This window comes from Bicyclus anynana, chromosome Z, assembly GCF_947172395.1.
Source record: "Bicyclus anynana chromosome Z, ilBicAnyn1.1, whole genome shotgun sequence".
NCBI lineage: Eukaryota > Metazoa > Arthropoda > Insecta > Lepidoptera > Nymphalidae > Bicyclus > Bicyclus anynana.
In genome coordinates this window covers 5,920,615-5,948,136 of record NC_069110.1, presented here as the reverse complement: position 1 = coordinate 5,948,136, position 27,522 = coordinate 5,920,615, and the positions used below count along the sequence as shown (strand labels likewise).

Sequence of the window (27,522 nt, the reverse complement as noted above, 5' to 3'; positions counted from 1 at the left end):
CAGAATGAGAGAGGAACAGTCCACCACGCTAGCCCAACGCTGATTGGCAGACTTCAAATACGCAGAGAATTAACAAGCATGTACTTAAAGGTAAATGTAAATGGAATTAAAAACATATTATCAACAAAACATTTATTCAAAATATCCATATATTAACAGAACAGCTGTTATTAGAGATGTTCACATTTCTACAATAGACTTGACAACAAATAAAAAAACAAGACGAAAGTTATTATGTATTAAAGTTAAAAAAAAAATCGCCGTAGCTTAAAATTTACGTAACGATTAGGTATAATATTACGGTGTCTGTAAGCTTTTTAAATATATTATGCTAAAATTATTAGATAGGTATGTTTCACTATCTCGATCACGACAATTTTTTGACGGATGTTTAATGTCCGAATAGTTCTAGGTTCAATTCTCAGGTCGAACCAATTAAGCACCAAAAGTCATTTTGCCGATTTGGCTTTCCACATTAGTCTGTAATTTTACGGTAGGTAGCTAATTGTGATCGCAGTATATCGTAATTATTATTGTATAATAATTTTCTCGTAATTTGTTTTCAGCGTTATTTATGTCTTGAGATTTTTCCTTAAGATGGAAGGGAATACCTTTCACATATTTATTTGCTATAAAAATATAATTTTAAAATAAGAGCTAGATAGGCACCTATCAACTCATAGTCAGCGGCCAGCGCGATATTAACGTAGTAGTGAATACATAAATAATTTAATTTCTTCGTCCGAATCCGCCCGCTAGTCCGCATTGGAGCTGAGTGGTGGAGCCTCCCACTTATGAAAGAGTGATTATGGAGCTTAAAAAGTAGTGGGTTTTTAAGCTCCAAAATATCTCTTTCATAAATGGGAGGCTCGGACTTGTAGTTTGTAGAAAGCCAATAAATCTGGCTGTATATAATAGCCGTAGCCCGTCTCAGTTGAAAACGCGATTACTTTTACGTGATTATTCAAGGCACACCACATTTAACACATATTTGGTATGATTACGAGTATCTACGAATAGGTACTTCTGTAACAAGGAATATTTTAAAACGAAAGTCAAATCAAGGCATCCATTTGACATCCCCTTGAATACCTCACGACGCTCAAGATTATTTTTTAAACTCCTCGCTTCACCCGTGATTCAATCTTAGATTCCATTAGCTTGCTACGCTCAATACGCGCAGCGCACTCACCGTAATAATAATAATCAATTGATTGCATAACAAATATCTATATGTTAATAATAAATAATTTATATAATATATAAATTATTTATTATTTATTACTGTATTATTTTACCGGTATTATGTACTAAATGAAGTAATATGTAGGCAATTCGACTGAATTTTCTGAATGTACTAGGCACTCTCTTGTTTCGAATAATAATTATAATCAAAACAAGAGAGTTTCTAATAATTTTTTTTCCGAATAGTATATGTTGAATGTAGAAATATGGTAGCCTACATTATGTAATACACTACATAGGTATATATTTTTTTTTATTTAAATATATTATTACGTACTTAGATATATTGTTTGTGTACCTATGTTAAGTCGACATTATCTTCATTATTACATAGTGGACACCAACGTGGACACCTTGTTTCTCTGATTTTGGAATTCATAAGCAAGTTAGGGTCTTGTAGACAGAAAAAATTGTGATGATAGCTAAACAAAGAAAAAAAACTTAGGACGAAGAAGATACGCATCGCACAGCAAAAATCTCTACCTACCGGTCTACCTACTCAATGAATACCAGTATGTAAGTAACCTTGTCAAGAACCTCAACTCAGGTAGCTTAAATAGGTATATAATGACCTAAATCACATTATTTTTTGCACGTGACGCATCTTTGTATTGTTAAACCCTTATTAAGATACGGATAAGTTGGGTAACTTGGACCCATCAGACATTACCTCTATTTTCTATTCTCAGAAAACATAATTAACTAACGGATTTTAAACTTGTATTAAATATTATGTACTTAACACAAACATAAGTTCGGTGAATGCACAAAAATCACCAAAGTTTTTCCATGTCACACCATATTGAGAAGGATTGAGTGATGTGGATCAATTTAGACCAACTAATCAATACATAATTACTCTATCAATTTAGTTCAATAGTAGTTATAGTAGCAGCCATGTATTCTCGCGCAAGTCAAACACAGCTACGAACCAACAAATAAGATTAGAGAGATTGTAAAACTTCGCAATCGAATAGATGTTTGGTAATACGTGTCGATGTTTTCGAATTTCAAACAATATTGTTTTAACAATTGTTGGATTTTATTTAAATTGCTCCATAGATTTCTCTAAAACCCACACATACGCATGACTGTGTTTTTTAAATTTTACATGTAACTTGAAATTATAATGTAGTGTACATTTATTTCCAAGTATTTCAGAGCGGTACAGTCATCGACAAGAAGTATGGAAAACATTAGTTTATTTACGTTTTTTTCTGATGGAAGCAAACAAAAGTTTGGGCCTAAATTATAAAATTGTATAGGTATTTAGAAATTCTATAAAAAATGTTAATTTAATGTTATTTTACTGTAACAAACAACAATTATTATTTATGGTAAAATATATTCTGTAAGTACTTAGTACACTATTAATAAGAGTATTGTAAATTTTTTTTTCATTATAAAGTTGATAAGACACTCAAGAAGTCTACCGTTGCTATTTGATAAAGTGTAGTTAGAGAACAGTAGTATCGTATATTTATATATTATAATATCGTGTATCTACCTAATCGTGTCACATACGCTATTTTAAACAGAAAACTGTTCTACACGTTTTGTTATAAAAGCGAAGGGTCTAGACAGGTATAGAAGTAACCCAAAACGAACCTTTTCGGCTTATACCTGACCTGATAGATCTTTTATAGAAAATGCAACAATATTGACCGTTTTCTTTAGAGAATTGTAGATAGGTATTATTTCATTCATCAGATACATAGACCCTAGATCTGGTATATAGTCCCTTGGTCGGGTATTACCAGGTAGTGTGTGATATTTTGTCATGCCTTAAAACGGTAAAGCAATTTCAAAACCTAGTAAGTGCCTCTTTCTCTAAAAAAAAGTGCATCTTTTGAATGAAAGCCAAAAAATAAATACTTTTAACTGATTTCTTGCCTTTATTACAATAACTATGTTCAGTGTAATGTAGAGTAGTAGTAGGTAGTAGTCTACAATTAAAAAACTTTTACTTCAGTCGTGTAGTCTAAGAGGTAGTCCATACGGCGCGTTGCGTCAGCGTTGCATCGACGCAGCGCTGACGACGCTCCTTCATTTTGCATAATAATAATCATTGTTCACACGATTCGCTGCGTCGACGCAACGCTCACACGACTGAGCTGCAACACCCGAGACGAAGCGGGCAGGGGTTGCAGTTGCGTTTATATGGAGGATACATGCAAGCTGAAAATGCTTGCCGCAACTGTGCGTCACCGTTGCGGCGATAGAACGTTACGATTGCGTCGTAGTAACGCGCCGTGTGGACTGGTTCTAAAGCACACTAGTATTTTTCTAATACTAGCCTTATTTGTTTAACATGTCATAAACTACTCTTGGAATATAATTGGACTAATCTGTTTAATTGCGGCCTCATGTGACGGAATTATGAGGTTTTGTGTCCTACGACCTACCAAGTCAGGCTATAAAACTTTTGTACTTTCATTTGTTCCAAGAAATTCTCAGTAGGACTCCGAAATTTGAAAATTAGAGCCGATACACCCCCGTGCTTGGAGAGCACGATAAGCTGTTAATCCTCATCTTTATAAGTTACATCCGATGACAGAATCATAAACTATGAACCCTATGTCCGCCAACTTGCGTTAAAACAACATGGTCGGTAGAAGCGTCTAATCCCCTCTCCGATAAGGTGAGAAAGTTAGCTCTGTACTAGACCATTCAAATAGACTGATAATAATTAATGGTGATAATTCCTCTTTCCACAACTAAACTTCCTCCATTCCTCTCTTGAAACAAAGGGGGTAATTCTGTACTAGAAGTGGGCTCCACATTAGTATGTAAGCACTTTCAACATTGAGTCCGGCCCTTTCACATGCTATTGAGTCTGCATGGTTTATTACACAGTGCATGACCGAAGTCATGATTAGAACTCACAGAAGGGTTGTAAACTACTAGGAGGTAATTAGTAGATATACGAGTAGACTGACTAATTTACCTAAGTTACACCGATTTTTCAGTATATAATAATATTTTGGTTGTGAACTATAGGTTCAATATATATATAGAAAAAGATGAATCTATATTATGCTTTACGTTAGGATTGAATTCTCGTGAACATACTTTCGTTAGCTAATAATAATACATCACAGAGTTCATTCTTACATTTTTACTACAAAAAAAAAACATAACAATACAAAAAGAAACAACTTAAATGAGAAAAAATAATACATCATAAAAAAGGAAACAAACTATAGATAAGCAATAAATTAATAATGTCAAAAGTATAGAGTATGTTATATCACACAGTTATAAATTAAACAAAATTACTGTGTTGTCATGTGATGTCAAACAATACTAATATATAAAATAAAAATGAAATATTAGACCAAAGGTCTATGTAACATGTAACATAGACATAGAAAGAAATAGACAATAAAATAGAAAAATATACTTTTCCACTGATATTATTGAAGCTACACAAACTACATATTTTGTTTACATTTTTCTTAAATAAAAGTAAAATAAAATGTATCACTAATTGACTATTGTAAAACTTGTTTGTCACATTGATGTGCTTAAAAACGACACGCGTCATGACACCAAATACACAATAGCCCTGTATCATTTTTTAAAACACGTAAGTCTCTTATTTTTAACCGACTTGTATGTATGTTTTTAAAATAATGCGATGGATGATATTTGTCTATATATTTCTCTGTCTACGTTTGTGTGTAAATACAGCGCATGGATATAGTGTGCAAACGTGCGCTCGTTAATGTGAAATGTACGTGTGTGTGTGTATATGTGTGCGTACGTGTGTGTGCGTGTGTAAACGTGCGCTCGTTAATGTGAAATGTACGTGTGTGTGTGTGTGAGTGCGTGTGTACGTGCGTGCGTGTGGGTGTGTGTGCGTGTGTGTGTGTGTTGTGTACGTATTAACAAAATAACTTACTCTTTGTGATACTGCGTATTCTTAACATAATAATGCACTTACAAAAAAAGAAGTAAACTAAATTTATACAATGAGAAACATTTTTATCTTCGATAATACAATCGGAAATAAATCGTATACTTAAAACCATGTATGTAAAATACACATATACACGATTAAAAGTCCGTAAACACTGTTAATTTATAAAACCTTAAGCCCGTTAATAAATTTGTGATTGTGTTATTCGTTCTTCATATCGAACTTGGATACAAAAGGGAAGCGCACTATACGGAGTTGATTAGCGTAGTCGCACACTATAGCGTCTTTTAGCGGTAATATTTGCCGGACGAATATACAGCCGTCGCTCTGGCCTGAAACAAATATGTAACTATTATTTTAACTAACTATTAATGAAGTGATAACTTCTTATGGGAAGATCAACCGCTTCGTAACGTAACGCGTTACGGCGCCACTCTGACTGGCTTCCCTTTCTCTTACGCATATGGCAGCATTAATGGCTGGCTGGCTGAGTTGGCTGGCGAAGATAACAACAAGCTTTTTAAACCCTCGTGATTGTTACCGCCATTATCTAATAATACTATTACCTGACTTTTAGAAAGTGCTTGTGAACTAAGCCTAATTGAAATAAATGAATTTCGACTTTGACTTTTACTTTACCATTTAATCATAGCCATTAGTAACAAACGGAGTTTGAAAAACCATTCACTTCGTGTAACTATTCACAGTAACGAAGATCCAAAACGCTTTGGAAGAGTCCAAAACACATCAATGCTGATTAGCAAAAGTCCTATACTAAAATAGAATGTGACGTGAGCTTTTGATAGATAGATCTTTCTCATTTTATAAAAGCTGAAATATTGTTAGCTACCAGCAACCCAACGAGTTGCGAAGCTGAAGTGGCAATGGGCGGGGCACATAGGTCGAAGAGCCGATGGACGTTGGGGTCCCAAAGTGCTGGAATGGCGACCCCGCACTAGTAAGCGCAGTGTCGACCCCCCCACCAGGTGGACTGAAGACATCAAGCGAGTCGCAGGGATTCGCAGGATGCAGATGGCTCGGTATCGTGATGTTTGGAAGTCCCTACAAAAGGCCTATGTCCTGCAGTGGACGTCCATCGGCTGATATGATGATGATGATGTTGATTGTCAGCTCAAGTTACCAGTCACTTACCTTTGTGGCAAACATTCGAAAAATTCATAATGATCTAACTTTAAAAGAGCAGGTTGCAGTCTGCACCCATGAAATACCCAGACAAGCCATATAAGCTAAATGTAGGAAATGTAAATGTATCTTACCAAAAAGCACTCGTCGGATGACGTCACCGCTGCTGAGGTCGTACGCAGTGAGTCCGCTCCTGTCGCCCATCACGAGCAGCGTATGTGTTAGAGGTAGCATTCGGCTCATGTAGTTCAGGCCCTAGGGAACAAAATTGCCAATATTATAATCTTTACGATAAGTTCTATTTACCGACGTGGCTCAACGAGTTCTAAGCTGAAGAGGCAAACAGGGCACATAGTTTGAAGAGCCGATGGTTATTGGAGTCCCATGGTGCTGGAATGGCGACCATGCACTGGAAACCGTAATGCTTCCCCCGTCTTGGTGGATCGAGGATATCAATTGGGTTACAGATAGTAGCCCAAAACTTGTTTAAAAAGTCCCTAAAAGAGGCATACATTAAGTATTGAATGTCCATCAGCTGATATTGATAACGATGATTTTCTGTGCCATTATATAAAACCCAAGTCGAGTTAGTTATACGAGTAGCTGTTCGATTTTCAGAAGACGGGTGTTTTTGGGATATAGTAAGTATACAGCACAAACGCGTTTGTATTTGTAAATCAACAACTTCAGTACACCAGAAAATTCGTTGTTAAATGATTTAGAGTTTAGGTGTGGCATCGAAACCCGTTCACGGAGAAGCCGTAGTTTATCAACCACTCACAGACAAATATTTGACGTGTTTGACAAGAGATGTTCTTAAATTTTAAAAGTAAACTTTTTACGCTAATCTTGTAAAATGAAATAACCATCAAAAGTTTGCTTCAACTTGAAACACAAACAGGTAAAATTTATAGTTAGATTCAGACTAAAAAATAAATTACTTCTCAACAATAATAATCTAAGGTTTTTTGCAGTTATCGGCGTTAATTAAAATAATATTCACAACATAACAATTTAAATCATGTTAGTTACAATTTAGTATTTTCTATAGAAATTGATTCATTCATCAGTATATGATGTGATTAATTAATTGTGACTAATAATTACTTATTAGCCACAATTAATTAATGGTTGAATATAAAATCACGTGTAGGTAAACTAGAAATAAAAATCAATCAATTAACTAACTGAATACTTTAATAACAAGCAATATATTCTGTAATGTGTTTAAAATGTGGTGCAGTGGTATGCGGGGTAGATTTACAGGGCGGAGGCCCTGGGTTCGATCCCCGACGATTGGTCCAGTCTGGCTGGTGAGAGGCTTCAGCCGTGGTTAGTTACCACCCGGCTAGTTGCCACGGCAAAGACATCGCCAAGCGATTTCGCGTTCTAGTACGATGTCGTGTAGAATGATGAATGAGTGATTTTGTTAAAATTTTCACCAATGGAAAGCTACATTATCAGCTAGCAACTCACGATGTGTATAGAGTTGAGCATGTGTCCTTGGAAGCGGTCCCAGATGCACAGCCGCTCGTCGGCACCGGCTGACACCACGTACGAGGCGGTGTACGCTAGTGACGTCACCGCGCCGTCGTGTGCCTGCATACTGTACACGCACGCACCTGCGTACAAAGTTATAAATTACAACATAGAAATGTTAGGGGTCTATAGTGGTGATCTAATTTTTATAGCTTTTTGATTGGGGTTAAAAATCAGCCCCGAAAAACAAAATTTTTTGTATATATACGGATCGGTTCGGGAACAAATTTACAGTTCCCGGCCCAACGAGAAGTCAAAGAAGTATCAAGTAAGAAATCTGGATATAGTTTTATTCTTAAAAATAAAATAGTTTTATTATACGAAGTTGTATAGGTATGAACGATCTGGTGGTTTGTAGCCTATATCTGACAGTCATCGACAGAGAAAGTAATAGACAAATAGACAGCCTCCTTAGCATTCCTTAGTCTAGTCAAAATCACGTCAAAATAGTCAAGAGCATCCTAATGGTAGGCGTCCATTGATCCGCATCGTACGGAACGGATTTTATCTACCGTAAAATTAAAAATCCGTTTGATGCGATGCGCCCGATAGTTACGATGCGGATATGTCTAGATTAAACCGACGAACTATTATGAAAGGATTGGTGTGAATGGAAGAAGCGAGAAGATAATAATCAAAGATCGTAGCAAGTGGATGGACGTGCCTATACCTATGAGAATGAGGCGTAATAATATGCTTGTATATGTATAGAGAAGTGCACCTGTGTGTAGGTCCCAGACGCATAGGAGTCCGTCCTGTGACCCGCTGCCCGCTATGGTCGGCGTGGCGTGATCAATGAAGCAAGATGTGATGGGCCCGCAATGTCCGTGCAGCGTGAACAGTGGAGTTAGTTCAGCGCTTGAGAACACCTGAAACATGTATTATCAACATCATCCACAGTTGGACAGAGGCGAAAGTTTTTAACCAGGGTATAAATGCTGGCACGAATTTTTTGCGTTGAACCTAACGCAGAGGCATAGCTGCATCATAGGATCTGTCGCATACATAGTACACAACACATACACACCGTTCACGCAGAAATGCAGAGGGATATTTGCAATTCGGTACTATCGCTTTCCAACTAGGTGGACAGTTGACATCAAGGGCAGGGAGCCGATTATGATGACCTTACTGTAAGCTTAAGGTAGGACGTATTTTATAAAGAACCTTACTTTTAGTACATGATCCTGTCCGCCGGTAAGGATGCGACCGCCGTCCGAGTGCATCTCTGTTATTGGCTGCTGGTGTGGTCGACAGTGTGCGGTGGGAACGCACACCACTTCTGCAACGTTATTATTACATGAGTTATAGAAATTGTAGATCTTCTTTAGCCTCAAGATTCACACCATATCTCAAGACCATGGAAAGAAAAACGTAAACTAACAGCAGCAGAATCGATCGATCTCTTTATAGAGCAATATTTAACTATGCCGCTTTTGATCGGCAGTGAATTTGTCTCTAAACGAGATATGTCATTGTCGCATGGTAAAAAGACAAAGACATGACATGATGACATAATGACAGGATGACAGGAATACTTCTACAAACACGAATACGCTTCTTGACTGTACACATTTTTTTTTTCAAATATTCTCGTATACAGTTGAGACAAGTAGGCCACGTATAATACGACATCACACTATCCTTTGTGGTGTTTTTGGTTCCGCCGTTATTGATCCTTTACTTGTCGCATTGACTTGTCTTTGACTCGTCTCGACATAAATCGTGGTGTACATTTTAGGTAAACTCCACCATTAAAACAGCATATTGACATAGCATAAACGCTTTCGAGATGTGGTGCTGGAGAGTGCTTCGTATTTCCTGGACAGCTAGTAGATGCTATGCATCTTGTGCTGAAACAATTCTAAATCTAGAAGAGACTATTTACTACCTATACTCTACAGAGACAAGGAGATAGGTTGTTAAGGCTGACGGAGTCAGCAGCCTTAGCAATCTCCTAGTCTTTCCCATACTCCACTCGGAAAAAGACTTCGAGGAACGTCCTGGAATTTCTTGTCTAGGCGTGGGTCAGATTACATCTGCGACACTCGCGACACAAAAGACTCTGCATATCGTGAGAAGCTGAACTTTACTGTAGCTAGGGTTTCCTTCCCGAGGTCTGTGTTTCGTTATCGTCATCAGCCGATGGTTGTTAACTGCTGGACATAGGCCTCTTACGGACTTCCAAAAACTACAATATCAAGCCACTAGTATCCAGAAGCTCCAAGTAAATCTTTAAGACAAGCGTAAATAAAAGTAAACAATTTAAGTAATTACCATCACTGTCGCTATCCGCATCGTAAGAGAAGCTCATGCGTCCTCTGTGATCATCTATGCCGTGAGTGCTTCCCAACGATTCCGCTGAACCAGTCCTTTTATGAGCTAAGGATAAAACAAACATATCATTTGATTGATTTATATGAGCGTCCGATAGATATTAGTGTTCTCTTCTTTTTGGTTTATTGTCACCACGCGGCGAGCAATTGAGTCAGTGTCAAGTGTAACGGAAGTTTTGATAGTATCATGCAACATTTACATGCTCAGCAAGTCTTGACAAGCGTCGGCCAATAATAGTATTTAACTAGAGTAAATTCTAAAATGTAAACTAGGGTGTTTGGTTTGGCTAGCCGACTCGGTTTAAAGTCGATTTTACAGATCAAAGAAAGCTGGCGGCAAGCGCTTACGACATATTTACACGTTGACGAGCAGCTTATTATCGGTCATGCGTTCGCAGCGAACGGAAGTGTTTACTATAAAATTAAGAACATTTAAATTTTGTTCTTACAGCTATTAGTTACGGTTTATAGATTTTTATAACATCCACCATTGCTCTGAGCCTGCCAAATTTTTTACTTCACTTGCTTTTGTACATATTTTGAATAAAGAACGTCAAGCCAAAGGTAATAGTCGACACTTCTACCTCCACGTCTTATCTTTCGATAACAGAATAACGCACTCGGCAACGTGTAAATAGCGTCCATGCCGTTGGCATTGAGGAGCTGGTGATGACTGGTGCCAAACATCGGCAATCATGAAATATGTAAATCAGGAAAGGTAAAATATAGCTGCTGTGATAACCCAGAGCATATGCCTTCTTCTTTCGATTCGGAGAGCGTAGGTTTGAATCCGGTCTGGAGCATGGACCTCCAACTTTTCAGTTAAGTGCAAATAAAAAAAATAAATATCACGTGTCTCAAACGCTGAAGGAAAACGTTGTGAGGAAACATACCTGAGAATTTTCTCTCTATGTGTGTGAAGGTTGGAAATCCGCATTGGACCAGCGTGGTAGACTACTAGCTTAACCATACTCATTCTGAAAGGAGACCCGTGCTTAGCTATGAATTGTTAATTATGAAAATGTTCTCACTTCTCCGGTGCGCAGTGCTGAACCGCCAGTCGACGTGCGCGCCTGACCGCGCGTTGTACGCGTCGAGCCGTAGCAGCGTGAGATGTCCGGAGAGCGACGCAGCGCACACCTTGCGCGCACCTGACAACGCTCGCACGTGCGTCACGCCCTTACCGCTTGAATGTCTCTCGGAGAACCACCACACACACTGGAAACATTTATTTATTTATTTAATTGTTAAAGATGTTAACGAAAGCTGAGATAATTTCATCTAATAATTGTCAGGAATAGGATCTACGCGGATAAATCGCTTAGATCCTATTGTATCAGCCATGTCGTAGACCCTGGCAAATCCCGGGGCTCATATGCAAGCTAACGGGAGAAGCGATGCCTGAACAGCGCTACGCTGCAGCTCCGATGCCGGCAGAAAAGTGAGGCTTCTGGTCGGGGCAGAACTCACCTGAGGTTCAAGGCGGTTGCGAAGCTGTCCTCAGGCAAAAAAGCGCATGTCATGTATTTAAGTGTAGGTGTGTCAGCTAAATGTAACGTCTTGCCTTACAACAGTTCCCAAAAAGAAAAGCCATGACCTTCTGGTATTGAAAAGACTGAACTCGTAACTATGCCTCAAATTGAGGCACTCCTACTTGTTAAACGATTTGTACATACGTAAGAAATTACAATTAATTTTCCACTCAAAACTTCAGCTTGTCATCTTAACACCCCAAAATAAAGATATTGTTATAAAAGTCCATGTAAAAAGAATATTCACCATATTTCTTTAAATGTAATTAATATTATCATTCCCCCAATTAGACGCAAACACGTTGTCGAAGCCTCCTTGTGTTAAAGTCTGACCCCGTGACTGTGACCCTATAAATTTCATTTGAATCATGTTGACTGACAATGAGACTGCTTATTCATCTGAATCATTAAAAGACATGGGGCTATAATACATAAGAACTTACAATTAATTTTCCAGTGTTCGCCTCCCAGAATTCCAGTCTGCCATCGGAACAGCCCAAAATGATGAGATTGTTACAAAAGTCCATGCACCACACAGGAGATTCACACATAGCACGCGCGCGCCAATTGGAGTTCGTAGCACTTTCCATATCACAACTATTAGTTCTAGCACTTATTTTACTGCCACCTCTATTTCTCAAGCTACCTAATGAATTGCTACACGTGTTCAATTTGATTGCACTCATATCACTTGTATTGTCCTTAACAATAGTTGCACTTAAATCTTGTTTGCTTACATTTGAATTAACTATATCTGTACTTGTGTTTTCACTAACTTCGTATATGTCGTTTTGGTCAGTGTAATAGAGGTCTCTGTAACAATATCACATCATCATAAATAATGTTATGGAATTAGAGACCTCTGTGTGCTCTATGGTAATTGTGCCTGCACACTGTGAGGACTTCAAAATCAGTTCCATGGAGCATATAGAGGCCTCTAACTGCGCAAGAAAACCTTATTGTACTTAATTGAATTGACTATTATCCTAAACAATCCAGTTAGCGCAGAACTTGTTTGAAAACTAATTCTCTACTATTCAGTGTACTGGAAAATATTGCACAAAGCAATGTAGGTACAAAGGCAAATCTAAATCCTTGAGGCATTTTGTACTTTTGCGTCCGCTTTGGTGTGTAAAACTAAAGGAACATTTGACCGCCGGTTGGGTGCAGGGTTAAGAACGTCCTTGACTTCTCTTCTCCGCTCGCGTTGTCCTCCTCGCCTAGCCAAATTTGGTAAGATACTATTAGAGCAGCTTTGTTCTAATATTGCTGCAGTTTTAGTGAGGCCAAGGTATTTAAGCAAGTAATAGACATATTCTTCTGGTAATTCTCTCACACCTATTTCAACGGCATACAAAACAGAATCTATTGTTTATTATTTAACAAAACGACCTGATGCTTGAGGTTATACACACAAACGCGCTAGACCATTCATTTTAACTTTACATCCAGCCTCCAAAGACTTCTTGTAATACAATGATTCTATTCATATTAATAGCAAAAATAATTACTCGAAGCCCACCTCCATAAGCTAAAAATTATGAAAACTAATATAATAAAAACGTTAGAAACATTTACCTGTAGGCCTTAGCAAATTGGTACCTAGTGTTTTCTTCAGGAGAGAGATATGAGGAATCTCTGTTGTTAGACTGAAACCGGAGATTGCTAAGGTGACTGCTTAAGCCTCTTCGAAGTCTCGGAATATTCTGTAAAGAATAATTTATAATAATAATTTATATGATACATATTTTGACGACCTCTCAGTGGTATGAGCGGTGGATTTAGCGTTAACTTGTAAAGTATAAAAATTATATATTTAACAAGTATAATGCTATGATGTCTTAATCATTTAATTACTTACATTATAAATAGATTGAGCTGCTAAATCTGGACAGTTGCATGCTGGAATAAAAAAAACAAATTAGCTATTCTGGTTTTGGCCAAATAAGTAGAACTTGTATAAAAATCATGTTAAAATTACATTATTATTATAAACAATTTATAAATGAAATGACTTTTATTTAATTGACGACCTCTGGCTCAGTTGTTGTGATGCAGTTCTACCAGAGAGGTCCTTCGATTCAGGGTTCAATTCTCAATATGGGTCAGTTTAGGATTTAATATTTTCTATTTACTAGTAATTAACTCAAGGTCTGGTCTGCGGTAGGTATAGACCGTCGCTAGTTACCACCCTTACGGCAAAGTCGTACCGCCAAGCGATTTAGCATCCCGATACGATGCCGCATAGAAAGCGGCAGTAGCAAGAGTAGAACTTACACCTCTTCCATGTAAGTCTTTCATCTTAGACTGCATCGTCACTTAACATTAGGTGAGTTCAGTCAAGGGCTTGTCATAGAATAAATAACTTGTCACAGAATAAATTATAACTTGTTGTAGATTAAATAGCTTGTCATAGAATAAATAACTTGTCATAGAATAAATAACTTGTCATATAATAAATAACTTGTCATAGAATAAATGTCAAGAGAAAGTAAAACTGACCTTGCACTGTGAGTGGTTGTCCACTATCTGAATTCCTTCTTGATGTGATCTTTTCAAACAATTCCATTTGAAGTTTGAAATACCTGTGAATGAGTAACATTGTCAATAGTTGTATAATGTTTCTGAGGTGTAGCTGTTAAACCTATGAGCCGGTAATTTAACCGGCAACTATGCCCTTTAGTCTGGAACTTTGCATCACAAAATACTCTACTAGAACTAGACTATGATGACACCTCTTGCTAAGTACTGAAATTGTAGTATGATAAGGTATACTGGCATATTTTGTTCTTAATAAATGTACTAAAATAACCTTGTTGAAGAACTAAAAGTCTATCTCGCTGAATCATGGCTATAAGTTGCTGTCGAGAGTCATCACTAATTGAGTAATAGGCGGGGAGATAGTTCGAAGAGCCAATGGACGTTGTTGGTCCATTGGCTGGTATAGCAGTCTCGCACCAGAAAGTGTTGATCGACCCCCCACTAGGTGGTTCGAAGATATCAAGCGGGTTATAGAAGCTGCTGGATGCTGGCGACTCTAGACTGCGTTGTTTGGAAATCCATACAAGAAGTTTATCTTAATATTGTTTGTCCTCGATGGACTCCTAAACTAATAAATCAGTCAAATCTGCACACTGTGTGCAGTTTGATCCAACTTGTAAGGTAGGGGAAGGGAAGAAGGAAGTGCACATAAGTGAAAGCGAAACCGGTCAAGCTTTCCTTTGACTTATGTCAAAGCGAAGCTTGACCAGCTGGTATCCTATATAATATAGGTCTATATACTATATAGTGGACGTCCATTGGCTGATGATAAAGGTATACTCACGCGCTACGATCAATGTTCGTAATGATTTCACCATTGAGAGAGTCCCACACCTTGATATTGCCTTGAAGACACGAACTGACCACCTTCTCGCCATCTGTCACCAAACATTCGACCTCTTGGCTGTGACCGGCCACAACTAAGGGCACTGCTTCCATGACCAACTGACAGACAAAAAAGACAATTGACAGACAAAAATCAAACGGACTTACGGGAATAGATTGTCTATAAATGATGTTAGTTAACTGTCAAGGACGTCCTTAACCCTACACCCATTAGTCACAAGTCCGGGACTCTGCTCGGAGTCTCTTTCTTATTTACCCTCCCCGCCCCTTATATTCCCTGTCATGTAAGAAGAAAGGCCTGACCCAGTAATTGGCGATTAATATAGGCTGATATTGATGATGTATATTCACCTGAACAGCGGGTTGGTTTTCTATAATCCTCTTGTATTCACTGTCTTCGTTCCACGAAGCACGCCATTCTGCATAGTGTTTGGAGCAGATACACCTGAAAAAAACAATTTAATAGTCACTATTAACCTATTTGAGTAGCTCAGTACAGGGCCAGGCATTTCTTAATACAAAAGAGTGGGCTTGGAGCTTAAGCCTATCACCCTGCTCCATTGCAGATAATGCCTCAAGAAACGAAAACTCAATATTTCAAAACCTCAGGACAGTCAGTCAGGACCTAGCTACCTATATATTATTGATTTCTGATTGTGTATGTGCCGTACGCTCCTTAGCGGCATCACCGTCGGGGGGTTAGGGCGAGCGCAGAAGCATCGCCTGATCGGGCCCGAAAGCAGAAGCAGAAAAAATGTTCGGAACAACTCTCTAAGGGCAACTCCTTTGAATCTCAGACCTCGGCTTAGAGACCAATTCTGGAAGTGTTTTGGCCTGAGTGTATCAGTCCCGGCGCTTTCCAGTCACTCATGAGTCTCACGCATAGTCGCCCAGGCTAAATAGGCTAACACCTATGATGCAGTTAAATTTTTTTTAAATAAAAAAACCTTTTACCTGTAAAGCACTACCATCATGTAGCCAATGACAGCGATGCTTATGGTGCAGAGGATGGCTAGCAAGAGTATTTCCATGGCGGTCGTGGGATAGATCGGAAGCTCTGATCCTTTCCCCCATTGGTGAGCTTGACTTTTTGAATCAATCAATTCGAACTCTGAAAATGCATCGTTATTATTCTATTTGGATTACCCATTGTTTTTTCGACCTATATCAACAAAGAAAACCACGTTTTACATGCGGGTCGGTCAGCGCAGAGCTAGATTTCTCGCACCGGTGTCTCTTTTTTATTAATCACCAGTTAGCCCTTGACTACAATCTCACCTGATGGTAAGTGATGATGCAATCTAAGATGGTAGCAGGCTAACTTGCTAGGAGGATGATGAAAATCTACACCCCTTTTGGTTTTTCTATACTCCGTACCGGAACGCTAAATAGATTGTCGGTACGTCTTTGACGGTAGGGTGGTAACCGTCCGGCAATTGGAAAGACTGACTGGTACTACCTACCCCTAATACCCCGACTTTTCACGAAGTTGACTGGCACGTTAAGCGAGTCGCTGGAAGAGTTATAAGGGTAAGATTCTACCCATACTTCTGGTTTGACATTTGTCTTTCCGTCGTTCCAAAATATCTTTAGACATGTTACACTACGAATTTCTTTCTACAAACGTTAACACTTCAAGCTATAAAAATAAAAAAAAAGTGAATAACTAGTCATGTCATTCTCATACATTTCGAAACTTTAGTGTTTGTTTATAACGAGAATCATAAAAAAGTAACATGGCTAGAGGTTGGTAGCCAAGTTGTACATCGGATCAATTGGATATGTTTTAGTTTTCAAATAATTCGTTTGTAGAAAAATAATTGACTTGTATAGCACGGCTAAAAGCCCTGAATACTGAATCGCTTAGCAGTACCTTCTACCGAAAATCACCTTTTTACTTTCTCATAATTGGTGTTGTGGGTGCTAGTGAAAATCCAGTAGCTTCGATAGCGTCGGGGCATATTCATAAGAAAAATAAAATCTCACGTCTTTATAATTATTTTAAATTCACTTACCAGGTAATATGTCAATAGGATCCAGGGCAGCAGCAAGTGCTTGCCACCGTAATGGTGGTGGATCCCGTTCGTCCGGATGACGCAGCCCGGTGGCCAGCTCGGGCCCAACGCGGTGACTTATCAGCACAGGTGGCAGTACCACCACATATCGACCCGCTACTGACTCGTTGTATTGCGAGAGGATCGAAGACCAATGGTAAGGCGACAATCTGTAAACAAGGAATAAAATAATAAATAAAATGAAAATAGCTTTTAATCTCTGATTGCCAATATATACTACTATTATAAAGCTGAAGAGTTTGATTGTTTGTTTGTTTGAACGCGCTAATCTTAGCAACTACTGGTCCGATTTGAAAAATTATTTCAGTGTTAGATAGCCCATTTATATATTTATTTATTTATTATACTTAATACTATTACTAATTTTATATTACACTAGCCGACGCCCGCGACTTCGTCCGCGTGAAATTCGATGTAAACTTTTAACTACCCCTATCCTACCCCTAGCCTACTCCTACCACTACCCTACTCCTACCTAGCCCTACCCTACTTTTCTGGTTGATTTTTTACACCTTGTGTCCGAAAAACCCAAATATCTTACGGAACCCTATTTTTTCCAAAATAAAATTTAGCCTATGTTACTTGTGGAAAATGTAGCTTTCGAATGGTGAAAGAATTTTTAAAATCGGTCCAGTAGTTTTTGAGCCTATTCATTACAATCAAACAAACAAACATACAAACAAAGTTTTCCTCTTTATAATATTAGTATAGATCAGAGCAGTCAGGTTGTCTTTAGACATAGACCTCCTCCAGACTTTGCCGCTCAACTCGGTCTATATAGTCTGGCAAGTTCGTTTATGACACTCCCATGATATGCGGGCGACAGGGGGAAAGACTGCGCGGGTGTGAAATTATACGTGCGGTGAAGTGAGGTGCATCAGTCGTGGGTTTTTTATTCACCGCTACACGCCCCCAGCCCACGCGGACTATCGGGAGTGTTACGAACGAAGTTGCTAAGCTATATCTTGTCCCCGCCATCCTTTCGGCAGGACACAAGGAATATGTTTGTGATTTTATATATTATTCTTTGTATTTCCAATTAGTATGTATTCATACACACAACAATTTGTTTTAATTCATTCTGTTTAAATTATAAATTTTAGTTATTAAATAGTGTCCCTTAATCGGACTATTGGTCCGTACGAAAAGTGACGTAATAAAAGTGTTCTTGAAATATGTGACGTCATAGTCCACATTATTATACCGCGCTAAATTGGCGTTGTTTTGAATGCTTAAAATATGTCATATTTTTTCATATTATCCTGTCGTTGTTATATGTTTATAATTATCATAAAAAAAATAGTTTTTATGCATTTAAGAATATTTTGGTTGAGAAATATAGACTAAAAAAATAACCGTAAACTATAATTATAGAGATATAGTGTTTGAGAATTACGTTAACGATAACCTTGATAACGTTTAAACTTTAAATTCAATTGAATTATAGTCGAATTTCGAGTACTCGGCGACTAGAATAATAGATTATATTATCAACTGCCCTTGCGTAAATATTCAGTAATAATAGTACGAGTACATTAGGGACACACGCTATTTACTCAGTTGGTAAAATAAATATCGGTGTCGATTATACTGCACTAAATAAATATTGATTTAACAAGTCTAAGAACACAATCTTTTATATAGTTAAACGAGGAATAAATTTTTCGGCTAAAATCGCCTTGGAGCAGCGAGGCTAAATTCTATATTCCATTCAAATTCAAATATACGGAGGAAGGCCTCCTGGAAGGAAGCCCTGTAATGGGCTGTTAATATAAGTTAATATATAATAGATTTGATAATGAGGAATGATGATTATATAGCTTCCCTAACCCTTTTGAATAGCTTCACAAGTACAATTTAAAAATATATAGTAAATATTATTCGCAGAAGAACCGTCTCTGCGAGTCACGAAGCAGAAGTGGCAATGAGATGGGCACATAGTACGAAGAGCCGATGAACGTTGGCGTCCCAAGGTGCTCGAATGGCGACTGACTGGGTGAACTGAGGATATCAAGTAGGTTACAGGGAGCCGCTAGATGCTAGCGGCTCGAGACTGTTTTGTTTGGAAGTCCATGCAAGAGGCCTATGTCCAGCAGTGGACGTCCATTGATGATGTTGATGATGATAATAATTATTATTATTATAAAGACATTACATATTTTGTACATTCAAATTGAGACATATTTTGAAGTGAAGTAGCCAACGATAATCTTACAACTTACATAAGTTTGTATTACTATAAATATCTTACTAAAATGATATCAGTCTGGGAATTGATGAATCACCTAGTCTTGAAATGTATAGATTAATGACTAACAATTGATTTCATGTCTAGATAAGATTTAACACAATCGTATCGTACATATGAATAAAATATTAATTTACGTCTTGCACATAATTATATATCACTAATCTGATTGCATAATGAGTTTTTGTAGCTCTCCTAAGATTCAAGGTTTCTAAATTAGTAGGGTCAATCTATTCCAGTCGTCATATGAATGGCGTTACACACAAGAATATACAAGTATATATAAAAGAAAGTCTAGTTATACTATTAATAACTGAAGAACGGCTGCAAATTAGGGGACTAACAGTCACAAATAACGTTGCTTTCTATCAGTAGAACAATGTTCTAAATCGGTTCAGAGATTACTCCCTACATCACAAACATTTCTTCTTTATTATAAAACTAGCTGACGCTGCGCGGTTGCACCCGCGTGGTTACCGTTCCCGTAAGATTATGGTGATAATATATAGCCTATAGCCTGCCTCGATAAATGGGCTATCCAACACTGAAATAATTTTTGAAATCGGACCAGTAGTTTCTGAGATTAGCACGTTCAAACTCTTCAGCTTTATAATATTATAATATTAGTATAGATTAGTACAGATAATGCTTACCGCGAAGATGTTCGATAATGTGGTGAATGTTTCAGTAGCAGTGTATCATTTGCCTCCACGAATGACTTATCAGATGCTGTCGTTTCTAATAATGGTGAAAACACTAAGGGTTGTCGTCCACTGTGGTTGTAGATCATATTCACTGATTGATTCCATTCACTGGCGCTATTGTTACTCGGACGATTCTCCACACTAGTATCTGTCTTCTCTATGGGTGTGATAAAGTAGTCCACCACACCAGAGTTATATACGATCATAGATATCCACACAAGTCTCCACAACATAAATGCTCTTTGAAAGAATCTAGTCCGTGCCCACATATTGACCAGTCTAATTCGTTTCGGTACTCTCTGGTCTGGTCCACCTGGGCTAGAGTTTCTTTTAGCCACAACATCTGTGGGAGTATTTTGAGCCAAGCCATTCAATCGAGGATGCGATTTGGACTTTGTCATTCTTTGCGGTGATGTATTAGTTTCGTCTGAATACGCTGTATTGAATTGCCAGTTGAAGGCATTGTTTGCTGTGAAATAATCCTTTAAATAAAATTTGGAATTTTGATCAGGAAAGAATTCCATTCGCCTCACATCAATACCAAGTATTGTAGCGAAAAAAGCCATTTGAATGAAGAAGTCGGAAATCAGACTAATTATCATAAATATCGATGATTCCTGAATGAAAGGCACAAATGTGAATAGGCCGACTGTAAGTATGGTGATTTCTGTGAGTAAATTTTTCGTGATAGACCAGCCCTCTTTGCTTAGGCCTTGAGCGAGTCTTATTTTAACGTCTAATCGCGAATCAGTTGAAGTCACACTTTTCGTCAGTATCAGCACGTTTTCAAGTCCAACGATTATCACCAGGTATGGGAATATTTCTTTTCCTTGTAAACTCAAAGAGAATCCAAAGTAAAAACATAATCCCATGGACATAGAAAGACTTCCCGCTACGGTGAGTACTGCTGACGCGGCGAGCCCAAGTTTGGATTTAATGTATTCTATTTTTCTCACAGAGAAGTATACATACACAAATAACCCAACAAAGGCAATCATGAGAGGAACGAGCTCATGGTAGTTGAACTGTCCAGGGTAATATACCAGAGTCATCTCTTCTGAATGTGCTTGTGGTGAATCTTGATACAGTGGGTAAATCTCTCTTAGCTTTTTCGACAGTGAGTTGATATAACTGAAATGATGCATTGAAGTAAATTAATAATGCTCCTAATTAAAAAAAAAACAAATACATACGGAAATACATTAGCTAACATAAGTTTAAGGAAACTCTGGCGTAGTCAGTAATGCTTTGGTTTTGAAATGGGAGGTCCTGAGATTAGTATAGTATAGGTTTATATTTTCTACATTGTTTCCTGAAAACCCTTTTGAAATCATCAATTCGCTAAAGACTTTTATGTCTTTTGTGATGAATGGATCATAAAAATAATTCAATTATCCTCATGACAATCAGCAATAGAAGAATTACGAAATGAGGACAACTGAGTAGTTTTCTTATGTTTCAACCTATATTTCTATGAAAAATGTTATTTGCTCAATAAATCAATTATTTATTTATAATATAATTTGGGTTTTACATGACATAAATTTTGATAATTTGTCTGATTTTCTTGTCTTTTACAGTTTTGTACTGTACACGTCATGATTTTTATATACCTCTTTTATGATTGCCCCATTCAGGTATACTTGAAAATATTCAAATATTCATCCCCACTTTCAAAATCGGCGCAGCCGTTTATGAGATAACGAATTTTTATGAAACATATCTTTGAACTGAAAATCCAGATTTCACATTAAAATAATGCATTCAAATCGTTCTAACAGTTTAAGAACTATAGTGTTACGACTATATACATAATGCTTAAACTTATACCCCTTTTATGCATTGAGAATTTAAAAAAATACCAATTCTAAATATTTAGTATCTTATTCCTGTCGTTAATATTCTTATTACTTATTATTAATAGACAGACGAGTGGCACCGTGGGTAGTAACCCTGCTACCTGCATCCACAGCCGTGGGTTCGATTCCTACAACGGGAAAATATTTGTGTGATGAGCATGGGTGTTTTCCAGTGTCTGGGTGTAACTTTACATTATATATGTATGTATTTATATGTAGTATATAAATTTATATGAAAAATCAGCTATCGTAACACAAGCTACGCTTACTTTGGGGTTAGATAGTGAAGTGTGTATTGTTTTATAATATTTATTTATTTATAAGTTTCTGTTGTACGTCTCGTACATACTAGAATCTACGTTTGAAAGCTAATAGGTACTCGTATATTACGACAGAAGGTCACTTACCGTTGGTTCGCGTGACGGTAAAATATAGTGACAGCATATTGCAATACACGTGGCCGCGCTCGCAGCGGATAGCGTTTAATGCCCGTGTCACGCAGGTGCATGCCAAACGCCATTTCCGCTATGGAAACTTTGCCTTTCTGAAGATTCTGTGTAATAATGTATGTTACATTAGCCGACATAGTTCAACGAGTCCCGAAGCTGAAGTGGCAATGGGCGGGGCAAATAGTTCAAAGAGCTGATGCACGTTGGGGTTCCAAGGAATGGCCGCCTTGCACTAGAAAGCGGTGGCCTGACGACATCAAGCGAGTCAGAGATTCGCTGGATGCAGAAGGTTAAGGATGGTGATGTATGGAAGTCCCTACAAAATGCCTATGTCCAGCAGTGGACGTTCAACGGCTGTTATCATTATATTAGCCTAATAATCTGTGATAGTGATATAGTGGATATGACCTCTGCCTTCCATTCGGAGGGCGTACGTTCAAATCCGGTCTGAGTCAAGCAACTCCAACTTTTCGGTTATATGCATTTTAGGACATTAAACATGTCTCAAACAGTGAATGATAAACATCTTAATTCTAATTTAACATGTAGGGTATGTTATTTAGGCATAACGTAGAAATCTAATGGTGAAAGTCTTATCCAAATCAGTCCATTACTTTCAGAGTCCATTCAATTCAAACAAACAATCTAATTCTTCCTCTTTATAATATTAGTAAAGATAATAAAGTGCCTTATTTGCCCAGTGGTAAACATGTGCAGCCCATGTATGTACCATGAGGTCTCAATGCAGGCCTTATAATAATGGTTAATTACTTTGGCTAATAATAATTATTTTTAGTGGCGACCCGAGGGATACTCCCACGCCTGGAAAAACAAGTTATGCCATTATCATTAGCATTTGATAACAATCTTTATAGAGTCAAACAGCAACTTCCGCGAACCTTCAATGAAGCTACGTAGTGGATCTACATCTACATGTATAGGAATCAAAATCTCTGACTCTAATAGGAGAAAAGAAGCCTGCGCCAAGTAAAATTAGGAATAGGTTATTCTTGTAAAAATATTTGAAAATTAGAATACTAACCTGATAATTGAAAACAGTGTTGACTATGTTAGCATCCAAAGAAAATGATTGTATATTTTGTTGCCAGAGGTTGGCCGGCGACAGCATAAGACAGCTGTATTCTGGCAACACACGCTCCACACTTGCCTTGCTATCTCTTCGTTTGATTCCCTCAATTTGATAACAGTGTTGCAATAGGGTTTCCTTTCTGTCAACAATTTGCATAAAATAAAGGATTCCTGCTTATCAACAGAAATCTTATAAAAAGAAGCAAGTAGATTGATATCAGACTGACAATTACGCAACAGTAATTATGGACGTAAGAAAAATTATTCAAGTTTTAATAACAAACAATTGCTGTCTTATGTTATGCATAAATTATTTAAAATAATAAATTTCGCATTTGCATGTGCAAATATATATCTTTTTATGATTACATTTGTGTTATTCTAGTTATAAAAAATATATATTTAATTAATCTATTTGTATGTAATTGTGAATCATAATAATGTATAAAATTCATATTCGCAATGCATAATTATGAGTACATAATAAAATTAGAAAGACAATACTTATACTTTTAAATTGAACTTGTTTAAAAAGTTTTTAAATGAATGAAAAAAAAATCTCTGATACATGTATAATATATTTTTTAACCCAAAAAATTATTTATCTATCAATAACTTTATTTAGATTTTTTCTGACATATAAAAATGAGTTTTTTCTTCTGTTAGTCTCCATAAAACTCAAAAAAAGCTGTAATGAATAATCTTTTTATTTGTCCTTATAGAAAAGACAATTAGGAGAAAAAAAGAAAAGAAACAGAAAAAAAGCCTCAGTAAATAATTGTGTATTGTAATAGATTCTTGGACAATTTCATGTTGTTGTAAGTCTTCTGGGATATTGTTACTTTTCCTTTTTTTTATTCTTTACAAGTGAGCCCTTGACTGCAATCTCACCTGACGGTAAGTCATAAAAAGAGGAGACTATCTTAACACATGAGTAAACTTAATATGTGATATTTAACTTACGTGTCAGCATCCTGGTGATTGCGTACAGTTTCCAACAATCTGAATACCTCTTGGAGAGGGGCACGAAAAGCATCCCACATTTTAAGGTTGTTATTCCATGGAGACACACCTAGAACGCAAGGCTACTATGTGAAATCAGAAACATAATATACAATGTATAAGGATCAAGCACAGCCTTATTTCATTAGAGCATAATATATACTTCATAACTCCTTATTTTCTTTGCCAAACTATATTAAAGCCATACTCAATGTGTACTGTTTACCAACAAACAAATTAGAAATGAGGGTATAAATCACTAGTCATAAATTAATGAAATATAATATACAAATAATTAGGAATAGTTAATATATTTTGATAACATTTTATAAACAAACAATACATAACTTATGAAATGGCATGCATTTTCTACCTTCATATTTCTAACTTGATTGTTGGTAAACAGTACACATCAAGTATGGCTTTAAAATAGTAGGTAAATTACAATGAATAGGCTTATATTATAAATAAAAGAATAGTTCTAGAAAGTTTCAAGGTAGTTTTATTCAAAATTTAGATAATTTAATAATATCTACTTAAAAGTGGTTTGATTCCTGTGATAAAAGCAACCTTCACTGTAATTAATATATTATTTAATAGGTTTAAAAGTTAAAAAAGCAAGGAAAGTAATGTTGTTATTATAAAAAAAACAAAATTAATTGTACTACTCAAAGAAAATAAAAAACATACTTTACCAATTCTAATTATTATTTGATGAATGTAGAGCAATGGTTTGTCCTTTACCCATACATATGGGAGTTTTTGTGTCTCATTGTGCAAAAGGTCTAATTGCAAGAGTGGTTCTGTAAACAATTCTGTCATTTTATATCCCATACAAAACATAAGTAGTAGAGAGCAATTAGTTTCATGTCTTAGAAACCAGTTATAATATAATTAAAGCTTCTTTCATACTTCACTACCATTCTTTTAAAGTCCCACCAAAGGGCTAGGTATCCCACTTTGTAGGGATATGCTTAGACTTGGTTGGAAAGCTTAGAAATAAAATAAAATATAAATATAAATAAATATACTTACACAATACACACATCACTACTTAGCCCCAAAGTTTTTAAACCCATAACCCAGGCCAAACAAATTGGCCTGGGTTATGGGTACTGATATTATAGGTAGCTGATATTATAATATTCCTATACATTTATATGGCACAGAATTGTGATGTTTAAAGTCTCTACAAAAGGCCTATGTCCTGCAGTGGACATCCATTGGCTGATATGATGACAATGCTATGTTTATACACTACATATGGCTACTTATACATAATGTATAAATACACCCAGACTATTTAAAACATCCTTGCTCATCACACAAATATTTTCTAGTTGTGGGAATCAAGCCCACAGCTGCAGATGATGAAAGCAGGGTCACTACTCAATGGGCCATCATGATTGGATTCTTATAGTGATAATGTTAATTTTTTAATGCTTAACTAGTAATGTGAAAGTAGAAGCATAGTTCAATTAGATATAAAGATAATAATTCATGCTTATAATGCATAGTTCTCATTCCAGTGGGAATACCAGGATATTATATGGCCTATGTCATTTACAAACAACATTGTTTTCTATTGGTAAGAGTTTTCAACACCAGTTCAGTAAATACAGAGATTACCCCCTGCAATATCAAACTCAAAATTTACCTCTTATAATATAAGATAATTGAAGAGATTCACAATGAAATACCTGTAGTAATGGGACAATTGGTTCCACTACAATCGCTGTTCTTTTGCGGATTACTTAGATGCATATTTACAACAGTAGGTATATTTCCTGGTAAAGGTACATTTAAAAGTGGATAGCTGTAAAAAAAACATTAAAATTACTTGACGTCTTTACAATTAAAGATTGTGGTATCATTGACTATAACAATTACTAACAGAACCTTAATTGTTATGCCAGCTCTCAATGTGACAGTAATCTAACTCTTACACATTGCAAAAAGTTCTACAGAGTGTGGGTATCCAAACCTTTTATTTAAGCCTCAATAGCTCAACGGTAAGAACGGTTCGACTCATCATGAGGGGTGATGGTTTGATCCCGCCCAGTTGGTCTATTGTCCATGTCTAGCACAGTCTTTTCCGAGTAGTTGGAGGGGAATGGGAATATTGGTCATATTATATTAAAAATGTTAACAGAATCAACCCTACACCCGTTGGTCGCAAGTCCCGAGCAATACTTAGAGTTAATCTCTGCTATATGCTGGACCCGGCACCCTCACAGTGAGTCCTACTTGTCAGGTATCTCAGCATCAAAATGATCAGTAAGAAGAGAAAGCAGAGAGTGTATGTGTTAGTCAGGTAACTTGATTATACAGACACATTAACTCTCCATCAATAAGAACTTCATAAAAGGAATCTTTTATATGCTTCTGATAGGCAATTGTTATAATGACATTGTCCTCAATTCCATGGATGAAACCATTAATTTTCTTTAAGTAATCAGGCTTACATACCTGCTGTACAGGCTATGAGACACTTTTAAAACTATCAAGCAACTCTTTGCTATTCCATACAGCCATTTGATGTACAAAATCGTACTGTACATAATTTATCAATAAGAAAGCTTTAATAGTATAGAACTACTCACCAACATAACAGTACGACGGAGAGGGCTAAAGTTATAACTACGTATGGGTAGGAGGAACAGAATAGGCCATATGTGTAGTAGATTTGAGCTACCCTTTCCGGTAAAGTGGACCCTGCCATCATTAATAGTCTTACAAACTGCGCGGTACGAAAAGGCAATTCATGAGCCCATTGCACATTCAGTAACGTCACTCGCGAACGCGAAGTTCAGGCGATGTTTGATCGTAATTAGGTTATTAACGTAGCGAATATGATTGCATGTCCATTTGCAATATGAGAGATTACTTGGGTATCGTGCATAATGTACGGGCATACCGCTATGTCCACTATTCACTTAAAATTATTACATCAGTCACACGAACACCACCACGCAATTTTGACAGCTCTCTG

The 27,522-nt window shown here is 36.9% G+C and overlaps 1 protein-coding gene across 1 annotated transcript; it reads right to left on the bottom strand.

Annotated features, from left to right (window-relative positions):
* Window positions 1–117: 117 nt before the first annotated feature.
* LOC112048266 (sterol regulatory element-binding protein cleavage-activating protein) lies at window positions 118–27,522 on the bottom strand. The gene is made up of 22 exons (XM_052890655.1): window positions 27,134–27,522; window positions 26,231–26,346; window positions 25,226–25,333; window positions 24,492–24,600; window positions 23,482–23,668; window positions 22,398–22,543; window positions 20,081–21,262; window positions 17,120–17,328; window positions 16,059–16,215; window positions 15,456–15,549; window positions 15,043–15,203; window positions 14,220–14,302; window positions 13,579–13,619; window positions 13,296–13,423; window positions 12,161–12,530; window positions 11,217–11,403; window positions 10,127–10,231; window positions 9,022–9,131; window positions 8,571–8,718; window positions 7,787–7,932; window positions 6,445–6,565; window positions 118–5,499 (listed from the first exon to the last, which is right to left on the bottom strand). The coding sequence occupies exons 1-22, from the start codon at window positions 27,253–27,255 to the stop codon at window positions 5,369–5,371; spliced, it is 4,161 nt and encodes a 1,386-aa protein (XP_052746615.1). The 5' UTR covers window positions 27,256–27,522; the 3' UTR covers window positions 118–5,368.